At 41.5% G+C, this 13503-nt stretch overlaps 1 protein-coding gene across 1 annotated transcript in view; it reads right to left on the reverse strand.

The window, feature by feature from the left end:
• Nucleotides 1-13276, reverse strand: part of Ptar1 (protein prenyltransferase alpha subunit repeat containing 1) — a 44364-nt gene extending 31088 nt beyond the window's left edge. The window contains exons 1-2 of the mRNA XM_085693726.2: nucleotides 13129-13276; nucleotides 3682-3851 (exon numbers count right to left, since the gene is read on the reverse strand). Of these exons, the coding sequence (XP_085549852.1) occupies nucleotides 3682-3851; nucleotides 13129-13214 (256 nt within the window). The 5' untranslated portion in view covers nucleotides 13215-13276. The remainder of the gene's footprint in view (nucleotides 1-3681; nucleotides 3852-13128) is intronic.
• Between the last annotated feature and the right edge of the window lie 227 nt (nucleotides 13277-13503).

The following is a 13503-nucleotide window of genomic DNA, read 5'->3' on the forward strand; positions in this document are numbered from 1 at the left end:
AGATTGTGGCTGGAATAAAGATTAATTACTACAAATACAAAGGTTGTAAGAGTCAAATGAGTGTCACAAATGCAGCAAAACAGTGATCACTTGCAGGCGACACTATTCTCGAACATGAAGAGGTTACAGTAGCCAGCAGTCCTGCCCAATTGCTATGTAGAAACTTAAGACTGAGGCCAATTGATTTTTCAAATAAGGACAGAAATTCAAAACTCCATCCTGCTTTTAAATACTTATACAACTAATTAAGGGCAAGGTTTTGAAATATATAAGCCAAATGAAATGGATCTGTAGATAAATAACAGTCTAGGGGCCAAGAACCTGCAATCTGATGCCAAAAATGGAGTGGCTGCAACACTGGCAATTAGGCTTTAGAATGGAATGGATGGTTAAAGGCCTTGAATACCACCTAAAGAATTTCAATATTGCATTGGCTCTGAGAGAATCATGAAATAAGATATGAGCAGATAGATATATTTCAGAAAAGTGCTTCTCAAAAGGCTTTTATATATGTATATGCATGTATATGTAATAATAAAAAGAGACCATCAAATTTGAGCAGGGGGCGCAGTGCAATTAGAAGGAGATAATATAGGAGGGGTGGAGGGAGGAAAGGAAGACACAAGTGATGTAATTGTATTTTAAATTTAAAGAAAACTTTTGAGAGGAAAAAAATGGGATGTTGGAAGGTGCTGTTTGAAGTGATAGGTTAGTGGCATGAAGGACATGAATTACAGAGAGCCTGCAATGGGATCAACCAGCATTTGCCCAGCTGAGAAATAGAAGTCTAGCCAGAAGAAGAAACAAGAAAGAAAAAAAAATGCAGAAGGCTACACTTAAGTACATATAATGCTTTGGATAGAGCTCTGCCCATTCAGGGCTTTTAATGCTGTTTTGCTGGGTAATTTTATGTCCTTTTGACACAAGCTAGAGTCATTTGGGAGGAGGGAATCTCAGTTGGGGAAAACGATTCCCTAAGAGTTGCCTGTGGGAAAATCTGTAGTGAACTTTGCTAAAAAGTAATTAACATAGGAGGAACCTGTTCACTGTGGGCAGTGCCATCTCTAGGCAGGTGGTCCCAGGGTATATAAGAATGTACGCTATTAATATGAGGGAATATGCCTAGTCTTATTGCAACATGATATGCCAGGTTTGGTTGCTATCCCTGGGAGGCCTGACCTTTTTGAATGGAAACAGAGGAGGAGGAGTTGATCTGGGGGACAGGGGAGCTGGGAGGAAGGGACTGGGGGAGAAGAGGGGGGGAAACTGGTTGGGATGTTAATATATGAGAGAATAAAATGAAGGAAGGAAGGAAGGAGGAAGGAAGGAAGGAAGGAAAGAAGGAAGGAAGAAAGAAAGGAAGGAAGACACTTCCTTTAAAAAGGAAGGAAAGAAACAAAGAAAGAAAGAAAAAGAAAAAGCAAGTAGGATGAGCAAGCCATGGAGAGCAAGCCAGTGAGCAGTATTCCTCTATGGCCTCTGTTTCAGCTTCTGCCTCCAGGTTCCTGCTTTGACTTTCTTTGAAGATGAGTTATGATTCTATTGCAGGGTTCTGGCCAAATCAATTAGACACTGAAACACTTCTCTAAATTATCAGCTTTCTACCTTTGGCTCTTTGTATACACATAGTTGTTTCTAGAAAAAAAAAGTTTCAAAAAAATGACATTTTCCTAAAAAGTTTGAATTTACTTTTCCTTAGAAAGATTCAGCTGCATCCTAAATGTTTTAGTTCATAAATTTGGCACAATATTTTTACATTGGCATTTTCAGGCATCAGAGCACAATTTACTTCTTTTACTGACAATACAACATATGACCTGAGTGGTCTGTGATGCTGTACTGAACTATGCTCTTTTTCCTACCTAAGCCTTAGATTATTATGTCCTATGGGGCTATAAAGATGGAAGTCATGTGAATAAGATGGCATAGTCTGCAGTAGGATGCCCACAAGAACCAGAAATGCACAGAAGACTCGATCAGATGGCATAGTCTACAGTACGGTGCCCACAAGAACCTGAAATGCACAGAAGACTCAATGAGATGGCATAGTCTGCAGTACAGTGCCCACAAGAACCTGAAATGCACAGAAGACTCAATGAGATGGCATAGTCTGCAGAACGGTGCCCACAAGAACCTGAAATGCACAGAAGACTCGAAGGCCACAAGACAAAGGTTGGTTGAGCACAGGTAGACAAATGGGAAAAGTCCAATGCTATGAGACAACTTAGACTTGATCTTTAAATTCCTACTGTTTCTTCTCTCTGAGACAGTTGTTCTGCCCCACCAGTGTGCAATGGCCGAGTCACACTTCTGTACGCCAGGATAAAAACAATATAGCTTCATCTGGCAAAACATAACTTGCTGGAGTCCTATGTCTCTCTGAAGCCTATGCCACGGTGACAGAACAAAAAAGGAGGTCTAACAAAAGCAAATTCCCTTACATTTGTTTGAAGCGTGTGTCCTAGACTCAGGTCATGCCATTAATATCATACCAAGTTTAGACAGCACTTGTGAATTAGAAACACATATCAGAGGACCAATCAAATGAAACAAGTCATAGGGAAAACAGAAAACACTTCTCTAAAGCTCAGACTACGACATGGTCCACATAGGAAAAGGTACTATTGACTTATTTGGACAGTCTTTTAAGGACAATACTGAGAAAAACTCAGGGAAACCGACGTGATACAGCTGGTGACACACGTCTCCTAAAGAGGCTTGCTGGCACTCAACTTGAAATTCATTAGCTAAAGAAAATGTGCTATTCACCTTTTCTGCCCATGGTCCTCAGAGCAGTGTCTGGTAAGAGCAGCTCCTTGGGAATGACTACTGAGCTGCTGAATAAAATGGTCTAGAAAGTAAGGTCTTGCTGAAAACCCCTCCAGGCAGGCGCACTGACCCTTCTGCGGATGTTGCTGTACGAGGGGAGGAAAGGGCTTTACAAAAGCAGAAGAGAACATGGTCTTAGGTGAGCACTGCCCAGAAATGAGCGCTGAGGTGAGTCTGAAAGGCTAAGGAGAATTCATGCAGCCAGAGCTGGGACTTGAGGAAACGCTGGCTAAAGAGCCCCGTGGGACGGCTGTTAGGGACTACCGGTACTCTAAAGAGTTGCCACAGGGCAACGGGAGAAGCAAAGGCCAAGGCTTTCCTTCCTTTCCGAGTTCTCACTTTCTCATTTTGGCACTAAGATCCAGAAGGGCTGATCACAACTGGGACTCAGTGAGGCAGCAGAGAGCCACAGGTGGGCTTACACTCAGCCACCAGGAGCAGCCTGCCTCCTGTGAACTGCCACAGAAAAACGTTCTGCTGTCCACAAAATGCTAACATAAGGGGTCAGAAACCAAGTAGTTATAGGAACTAGAAAACTCTTTGGTGATGCTCAAACTTTCTAAAATTTTAATTATAGGATGCCATCCTTAAATAAAATCTTACAAATGACCTCAGGATATGAACACATAAATCTGCTGTGGCGGCAGCAGGTGGCTTGAATCCTGCCTGAGACACATCCATTTTAATCACTGTGGTTACAAACAGAAACACTGATAATCAAGGCTAAGCTTCTCATTTGACAGAGGCTGAGCACCTACTCAGGCAGTGCAGAGGAGAGCGATAATCAGAGTCCAGGAATGGCAAACCCCAGCCAGGGCTCCTCCCAGAGGAGGAAGACAGGCTCATACTCACCATCTTTGTTCAGCCACTGCTTTCTTGTTCTGTACAAAAGGAGTTTGTTGTGGACATATGGTAACAAGAACTTGACACACCAGCTCTCCACACCAAGTTTGTTCTCAACCAGGACTATGGGACTCCGGTTATATCTTGCTTCAGGACATGGAATCAGGCCAATTTCATCTCTAAATATGTAAAATATAAAAAGAAACTGAAGATAATACTGACTTTTATATTTTTTGTAATTTCTCAAAGTATTTTAAAAACCCCATACATTTCTTTTTAAGAATATAAGGATGGTGGTGGCACACACCTTTAATTCCAGCACTCCCGAGGCACAGGCAGGTGGATCTCTGTGAGTTCAAGGCCAGCCTGATCTACAGAGCAAGATCCAGGGCAGTCAGAGCTATTACACAGAAATACCCTGTCTCAAAACAACAACAAAAACAAAAATAACAAAAAATTAAAAGTTTAATTTTAGGTGGGTGTGGTAGAGCACATGCCTCTAATCCCAGCACTAGGGAGCAGAGGCAGAGACAGGTGTATCTCTGGGAGTTCAAGGCCGGCCTGGTCTACAAAGCAAGTTCCAAGACAGCCAGGACTATACAGAGAAACCCTGTCTTGGGTTTGGGGGGGGAGGCAGAACACTAAGCTCATATACTGGAATTGTAGCAACAAAAAATAATTTTTTAAAATGTAATTTGTTGATAACAGCAGAAGTACAGAGAAAAGAGTACACTGCAAGACTCCTTACGGGCAGGAGTCAAAGTTCAGCTTATATTTAGATGGTAATCTGAAAACACCTTTCAGCATTGTAAAGCACATACTGCTACCCGACCCTGCAGTTACCCTACCCTAAGCACAACACTGCAGCTAGACAGGAAACATTCAATCGTTTAAGGGCATGATGCAGGCACAGAAAGCACAGCTCAGCAGCATGGTAACTGCTAAGTAATGATGCAGGTCTGCACATACTGATCTACCTGCCAAGAATATGGGGACGAAGCAAAATGCACATAATGAAAACGCCTTTTATATAATTTCTTTAAAATATGTATTAGATACATTAAATTTTCTTTGGAAAGACATCAAGAATTTTTCTTGAGAAACAAAGGTAATAAATGAGGAAGAATTTTATTTTTATAGAATTATTTTGTTTTAAAAATGCAAATCAATGTGTTTATATTTGCCTGCTATAATAATAAATGTGGAACAGAAACAAATCATTAATACATGTAAGTTTGTCTATGAAATTTTTGGCTTACTTTCCCTCTATACATTGTCAATTAAAAAAATCATCCTTATGATAAAAATATCAAAATGCAAAATATATTTCAGAATGTAGTCAGTCAATCCACCTTAACTTGAAAATCTGCACTAAAAACGGAGACTTGATTAATAAACACCTTCTGATCTTGGCTCTAACAATACTAGAGGGCTGGAAAGAAGCCTCTGCAAGTAGAATGCCTGAATTAGAGGCTTGAGGATGAGTTAGTATCCCCGGCGTCCATGTACAAAGCCAGCTGTGGCACACTTGACTGAAATCCCAGTGCTGTTGGGGGCAAAGACCCCCAGACCCCCAGAGAATTACCAGATATTCCAGCCAGTCATACTAGTCAAAAATAAAGTGCTAGGTTCAGTGAGAGACCTTTTTTCATAAGAATAAGCTGAAAAATGACAGATCTGAATAACAAATGTACTTATCTGGCTTCTAGGTTCCCATATCCAAAAACACATGTGAGGACCACACACACACAAACACACACACACGTGCGCGCGCACACACACACACACACTGAGAGAGAGAATTTTTTTTTAGAAGTTATCTTTAAAATTTGCCTATTCATTTTGTAAAAAAGATTGCATGTAGTGGTACCCCAGGAAATAGAAGATACCAGATCCCCTAGAGCTGGAGTACAGGTAGTTGTGAGTCATTGGATATGACATGAATGTTGGTAACTGAACTGTCTTTTGAAAGAGCAGCAAACGTGTGTGACCACTGAATCATCTTTCTAGTCCCACATCACTTCTTCACAAAAAAGAACAGGGCTGAAGATGCAGCTCAATAGGTAGATTGTTGCAAGGAGAGTGGGGGCCCTGCTTTTGGTCCCAACCACTTGGCTAGCTTACACCTGAAATAACCACACAAAAATTGTATTAATTAAATCACTGCCTGGCCCATTATCTCTAGCCTCTTATTGGCTAACTCTCACATCTTGATTTAACCCATTTCTATCAATCTCTGTATTAACACGTAGCAGTGGCTTACAGGGAAAGATTCAGCATGTCTGATTCTGGAGGCTCCATGGCAGTTCTCTCACCTGCTTTCTTCCTCCCAGAATTCAGTTCTGTCTTCTCTGCCTACCTAAGTTCTGCCCTATCAGGCCAAGCAGTTTCTTTATTGATTAACCAATGAAAGCAACACATAAACAGAAGGACCTCCTACATCAGTAGAGTGCTTGCACAACATTCTCAAAGCCCTGGATTTGACCCCAAGCGCCACCTCAATCTGCCCCAAAGGCACACACCTGCAATCTTCATACTTGAAAGGCAGAAGCAGGGATGGCATGGGAAGCAGAAGCAGATGGTTAGATCTCTGAGTTTGAGGCCAGCCTGGCCTATGAGTTCCAGGATAGCCAGAGCTACACAGAGAAACCCTGTCTGGGGAGAAGTGGGGGGGGGGGGCGGTATAAAAGTAACATAACTGGAAGTTCAAAATCATACTGGGCTATATATCAAGTGGGAGCTACATGAGATGGATGCTGTCCCCCTTTCCCTGCCAATGTAAATTGAAAAAATAAACAAAAAGTTGATCTTCAGAATTTATTTGTGACAGTGCCTTTTAAGTCCTTAGAATTCTTTTGGCAAGAAGACAGAGGTCTAATAGATATAAAAATGGGACAAGCCTGTTTAATTGCAGATTGTAAGAAAGTCCTCTTCTGTTAAAAACATACATCTAAAACAGACCCACCCAGATGAGCCTCTCCACTGAACAGCTCAGAGGCGGCCCAGTCAACACAAATTAGAAACATACATCTAAAACAGACCCACCCAGAAGAGCCTCTCCACTGGACAGTTCAGAGGCAGCCCGGTCTCTACTGACGACTTTGTTAGTGACTCATGGATCTGTCAATAAACAAGGGACTCAAATTCCTTGCAAAGTAATCACAGCTCCAGAAGACTCGGGTCTACAAACACAATGCTCAGGTAGATTCAGAGGTCTCTGTTAATACAGATGCGCCACACTAATGCCATCACCATAGAAAAACAATTCACAGAATATACTACATAATTTTAGTTTCTGATAACGTAAAAATGAATAAACCAAGTACCAAAGACTTCTAAGAGTTTCTCTGTGGGATGTCCACATCTACAATAAAAGGTACCACTTGGTTCTTCCTGTAGTGAAAAGGAAGCTCTGTGGGGAAAATCCTGAGAGAGCACCTCAAGTCAATACTCAAGTTTTCAAAGCACGCCTTTGCATCTGTCCTTAATCCTCAGAACCCAAACCCACCTGGAGCACTGTAAATACAACTAGCCACACCCAATCACTGGGCTAATACATGAACCTCTGGTGGTTCCTGGTGCTTATATTTTTGCTATATGAAGTTGAACACTTTAGGAAATAACCTAAGAACAGAAAAATAACTCATTCAATCCCAGCACTTGAGAGGCAGAGGCAGGAGGATCTCTGTGAATTCAAGGCCAGCCTGGTCTACATAGTACATTCCAGGCCAGCCAGGGCTACACAGTGAGATCCTGTCTCAAACAAACAAACAAACAAAAAAGAATAACCTAAAACTAGCAAAACCAAATGAAAAAACCAACCCCTCAATTTACTCAAGAGATTGTGTTCTCTGAGATCTAATAACTACTTGTAACACTTCAAGGAATTCTAGGAGCTAAAAACATAAATGTTACATTAGCAAGAATAAAAGATTCCCAGCTTCTGGATATACAGTTTGGGAGGTTTTTTAAACTCACAATGTTAAAAACAAGTTTTGCTCACTATAGTTGTACTAGATATAAAATGTTCAAGTACTAATTTAGTGCCTAAATTATAGAACAAAGTCATCTGTAAAATTAAAAAAAAAACCCACACACACTACTGTGGCAGGCCACCCTTCCAAGAAACTTTCAAACACTAAAGGGGCTTGGGGACTTGAATGGTCATCCTTGCTCCTCAGTGACATTTACACAGCTTTCAAAGGTCATTCCAGGAGAATGTCACCTCTGCTCTTTGTAATACACTATACTGAGAACAGCACAGGTCATCTAACATGCAACTTTAGCCTCGGCAGACCTCACTCTCCTCATAAGAAAACGGGTAGACTCTATTTCATCTCTAGTAAAGAAAATGGGCCAGAGTATACTTAGCTTTCAAACTGTATACAGTGAAACTTGACACCTATTTCCATGTAAAGAGAATGAAAGAGTCATAAGGATGTAAACCTTTGAAGGAAAAAAAGAATGAAAAGACGCAGTACTGTAGAGACAAAAGCCCTTGATAACAGCCCCTGACCACCAATGGCCAGTGTGATGTGTTAGGTCATTTACCTCTGGACCGCTCATCTGAATATAGACATGTAATATCTTCCTGCTTGTTATGAAAACCAAAGTGCTAGGCATAGATAAAGGCTATCAATTCATTTAACAGCCTGAGGTCGTCTATGTCAGGCCTCTTGGTTAGCGGGTAATAGAGGGCTGAGGAGAAAAATTTAATCCTTTGTCAAGTTATTTGACCCTAAGATACAGTATTTTGTTACTTCTAAAAAATTACAACATTTTCTTTAGAGATATGTGGTTCATAAGCTTCAGAACAACAGAATGTTTAAATTTAGGTTTCTGTATCTATTCCTTTAGATTACTGTCTAATTTTTTCAGTCAATTTAGAATTCTAAATCTTTTTTAAATGAGAGGAGGAAGCTCATTCTTCTTGTATCTCTCCTTTTTATCAGATGAGGTCCACTGAGCTTCAGGGGATTACCGGAAGTCGGCATTACTAGCAGCTATCTTAAGAATCTGGGTCTCCATCTTAAATTACAATTTCATACCCAAAATGTAGAAAACTCAGGAAAAATAAAACTAAAAGCCTGAACCTGCTAATAATGTTTGAGTATATGTCTTTTTGCCCTTCTCAAGTATTTTTAAAAAAGGGAAATCATATCATACATAGACTTGTGACAAAACTTAGATGTTAACATTTAAGATTTTCTACATAATTGATATTTTAAATGCTTACAAATGACCATAAACGTCAGATAATTTCCAATTATTTCTCCTGAAAAAGCCTTTATGAGGGGCTCCTGAGTCTTTCACTACCACAAAACTCCTTTTCCCCATAATTCTAAGTTTCTAGAAACTTCATTTGCATGATCAAATTAAGGGGTTGTCGAAGAAACTGAGGTCAGGAGCAGCAAAAGTTTTAATCTTCTCAAACAGGTACAACAAGGCTCAATGTAGGAGCCTTGATGGACCACTCCACAGACAGCATGGGACGGGTCAGCACCTTCTCTGCAGGTCACACACTGGATACTGCAGGTGTTTGGGGTCTCACTTTACAGTGGAGAGCCAATGGAGTCCAGAGTTCTTATTACATGGATGTCAATTCGCAGCAGCTTCTCTTGTCCGTAGGCTGCAGAAACAACTGCCATCTACAGCTTACTTTCCCCAGTACTAACCGTGAGCTCTGTACAGTGCCACAACTGGACGAAAAATGGCCCAGATTCAGAAAATCTCATACACATCTTTATATGATAAAATTCTTTCTAAAATCATCAAAAAGAAAAATACCCACAGAAACTGACACTTGTATATTAATAATTAAAACTTGACTGATATTGAAGACATTTCAGAGATCTAATAGGCTTCCTCACTAATTTTAAAGATTACTTTTTGTACTACTGAAACTATTACTGACATTATTTAGGAAACAGGAACCGACATTTATTGTTTATTGCATGCCACATTCTGTGTTTATGCAATAATTTACAGTAAAAAGAAATCTTTGCCTCATTTTATAGATAAGAGAGTCTTATCTACGTATATCAAATTAGCAAATGACAAGGTCCAAATCCAGGTCTCAAATTCTAAACAAAAATTAAAAAAAAAACTACACTATCATTTAAATGTGTAAAACACATGTATAAAACCATTATTATCTGTGGTTTCATATTCTTCCACCTGTAGGCAACTTTAAACTGTGTTTCAATATTACTCCCTGACCTAACAGTTTTCTGTGGGGCCTCCCTACATCCTTCCTTGTGTCTCTATCTGAGAAAACTATCTTGACTTTGTAATCCAAATAAAGTCTCCTGGGTATCACTGTTCATAATGTCACTCCTACCCTTTCTGTCTTCTTTCATAAGTGTGTGTTGATTGGTCTGAAATTCCATTAAGGAATCTTCTCAACCGTGCACTAATCTATATGCTCAGCTCCCAGTTCAGTTATCCCCAGACTAGCATTTTGCCTGTCAAATGGGAGTGTTCTTTTGCTGTACACATGAACGCAACACTTATGCCAGACAGTCAAGGACTTCTATAACCCATTCCTGTGAAATCTTTTCAATCACATCTTGTGGCTTTTGATCAATGTATCACTCCCAGTTTCTTCTGATACAGTAAATCCGACCCAGACTTTGATGTTCCCATTAAAAGCTGCCTCCCCTAGGACACACCCAGTCTCTTTTCTCTTCCAAAACACATCTTCACTAAGAACTATAGTGCAGAGTTAACTTACTGTTCATGTAGGTTAGGTCTTAGGTCTCCACTAAGACCACACTACACAACATAGTACTCACTTAGTATAATTATGCTTTAAATCAAAAGTTCAGTTCTCATTCACATTAAGTACACTCCAAGTGTTCCATAGCTACACATGGCTAATATAGCAGATGCACAGCTCAATCGCACCAGAAATTTGGCTTCAGTGCAAACTATATTTGTACTTCTTCTTGTCTCATACAGTGAATATGGTACCCACTGCTCCTCAAAACAACGGAAATATTCAATAAAACAAATCAATTTGCTGAATAAGAGACTATTAACTTGATGGCCTAATTAGACTGTACAGTAGATAGCTGTCTTTCACACTAACACACAGTCTATACCTCATGGTAATAAATATTTCTGGGTCAAATCACTAATTGCAGGGAACCCAATAGGATTCCCAGTCTCCTACGAAACAATATCTGTATTGTGTTTTCCACTTTGCAAAGTGTTCTGGCAAGGAGTGGAGGGACTGAGGTTAACTCCCGTGCTTTGAATTCTCATTAGCCCTACAAACCGAGAAGACACGGAGCCAGGGGAAAACCAATCCATACCTGATAGAAACATCATTCCTAGTTCTTATTGAACCTTTGACTGCTTCAGGAAGATATTTCTACAGAAACAAAGTCAATATATTCAAGAAAGTAGATGTTAACAAATAAATGAGCAATCTACCTCACACTGGAGGAAAAGGCAAAATAAAAGGCAAATAATGAAAAACTTTTGTAAATACCGTTATTAGATGCTAACTTAAAGGTAGACATCGGTTATTTAAAAACTAGACATACAGCTTTTCTGAGTCTAAACAGGCTTGACTGAGCAAAGACATACCAGCACTTCTGGAAGGTCCAACATAAAAGACATTTTAAAAAATGATAGTTGGAAGACACTTCTACCGTAGGCAATGTGTACTGAACTACAGCTGCTGAAAATGCTAAATAATGAATTGAGCTATTTAAATGTTCACAGTTTACATAACTCATTATTTCATAACTTAGCTTAAACTTTCTTATCTCAAATGACCCAAATATTTACAAATAATTATTAAGTTTCGATAGAGTATATATTAATGAGACTGCAGAGTAAAAGTATGAAGCAGGGGCCCTTTAAGAGTTCTGGTAAATGTGATCCAGAAAAACAGACACTTGCTCCATACTACACCAAGTCAACCTGCCTAACCCATTAGCCTAATCTTAATTTCGCCAAATATAATTTTAGTCTGCCTCAAAGATGAGAAACTGAAGTGATTACTGAATTGGACCTCTAACCTTTGCTACAATTTCATTTGGAAGAAAAGAAAAAAAATGATGATGAAAAATAAACCTTTCATTTGCCCAACTTTTATTTCTTTTTCTTTTTCTTTCTTTCTTTCTTTTTTTTTTTAAAGGATGTCTCTTCGCACTGTGGCTGGAATTCTCAAAAAGGGCCTCAAAGGCTGACACACAAGACATCAAAGCATTCTTTAAAAGGCCCAGTAGCCACTATGGCTACTGCCAGGAAATCACTCCAAGCATTCATTCTGAAAAAAGTCAACAGTCAAAAGAGGAAAGGAAGAAGACTTAGGAGCTGTCAGAGCTGGCAGGTATGTTTTTGAGGCCAGCAGTCTTTTGCCTTTAGGGAAGTACAGTTTTAAGCCCCTATTTGCCACCAGGGAGCAGGCCATCCAAGGACGGCTAAATTCTTTATGAACACCACCTTGGAGAAAAAGGACAATTTGTTAAAATGTAGGTTTGGCCTTTCACTTAGTCGGAAGAGCGAAGGAGGCTGAAGTGTTTAAAAATAATTCATGTGCTCTAGTTTAAAAAGATAAAGAATATTAAAAATAAATTGTAGACTCAAAGAAAAAAATAATACAAAACTAGAATCCCATGTTTGTTTCCCCAGGAGAGAGGGGAAGGGAAAAGGGCTACACTCTTGCTTCTTTCGGATTCTTCTGTATAGTGATGTAGGTAACTCTTCCGTAGTTTTCTTCTCATTCATTGAAGGTAGAGTGCTATAAAGAATAAAATCTTCAGAGTGTCTTCCTAGAGAATAACAAGTAAACGGAAAGGGAGGAGATGTGTGTGCCAGTCCTTCAGTGTACTTAGAGAGGGCAACAGTTCTGGGTAAGAATGCCAAAAGATGCTGGTCTGTAACTTCCGACGCGTTTCTGATAAAAAGTATCCAGTTTGTAACAGCTTTAGGAGAGATCCACCCAGGTCACCTTCAAAAATTGTTACATCCGACTAGCTTTGCAATTTTGTGACAAGTGAGGGGAAAAGTCAAAAGCAGCCCCCACTCAACTTTATTAACCTGAAAGGGGGTTGCGGGGAGTCAGATGGGGTGGGTGACCCTCTCTCTACAGTATCGCTGGGGATGCCACCGAGAGCCGCCTGCCAGGCACAGAGACCCACAGCGGTGGCCCGCGGAGCAAGCGCGCCCAGGTGGAGGGCGGCCGGGAGAAGAGTTGTCACAACTCCCAGGACGCGCCCGGCAGGGCAGGAAACTCCACGCTCCGACGTGGCTCTCGAAGGTCGCTTCCCAACACCGGCCCGCCACGCGTCCTGGTAACGGCCAGCTGGCCCGGCGCGACAGTCCCAGCCGCGCTCCGCCTGTCGGAAGCGCGCGTGGGGCCCGAGCGGCAGCCGCGAGTGGACTAGAGCGCGGCACCGACCCGCCCCCGACCACCCCGGCGGCGCAGGACGCGCGACTCACATGTGCGGGTTCCTGCGGAAGGCGTTGGTGATGTCCTTCACCACCCTCTGCACCAGCACCGCCACCTCCTCGCTCGTCTCGGCCATGTTGGCGGCCGCCGCGATCCGGCGCGCCTCCGGGAGAGCTCAACCGCCGGCGGGAGTTCCGCGGGGGCGCGCGCGCGCCGGCTCAGGCGCGTCCTCGCCGAGGCCGCCGAGCACTTCCGGGTCAGGGAGGGCCACTTCGCTGCTGAGTTGGGCACTCTCTGACTTGGGCAATCTCCTTGACTGTGATTAAATTCTGGTGCGCTTGGCATGGAGGAAGGAGGCTCCCTCCCGCAACTCCCCGAGCAGGCGTGGACCAGGGGTGCCTTTTCCGAGCCACCTCCTGACCACA

The sequence above is a fragment of the Myodes glareolus genome, chromosome 7, assembly GCF_982192425.1.
Source record: "Myodes glareolus chromosome 7, mMyoGla1.1, whole genome shotgun sequence".
Classification (NCBI taxonomy): domain Eukaryota; kingdom Metazoa; phylum Chordata; class Mammalia; order Rodentia; family Cricetidae; genus Myodes; species Myodes glareolus.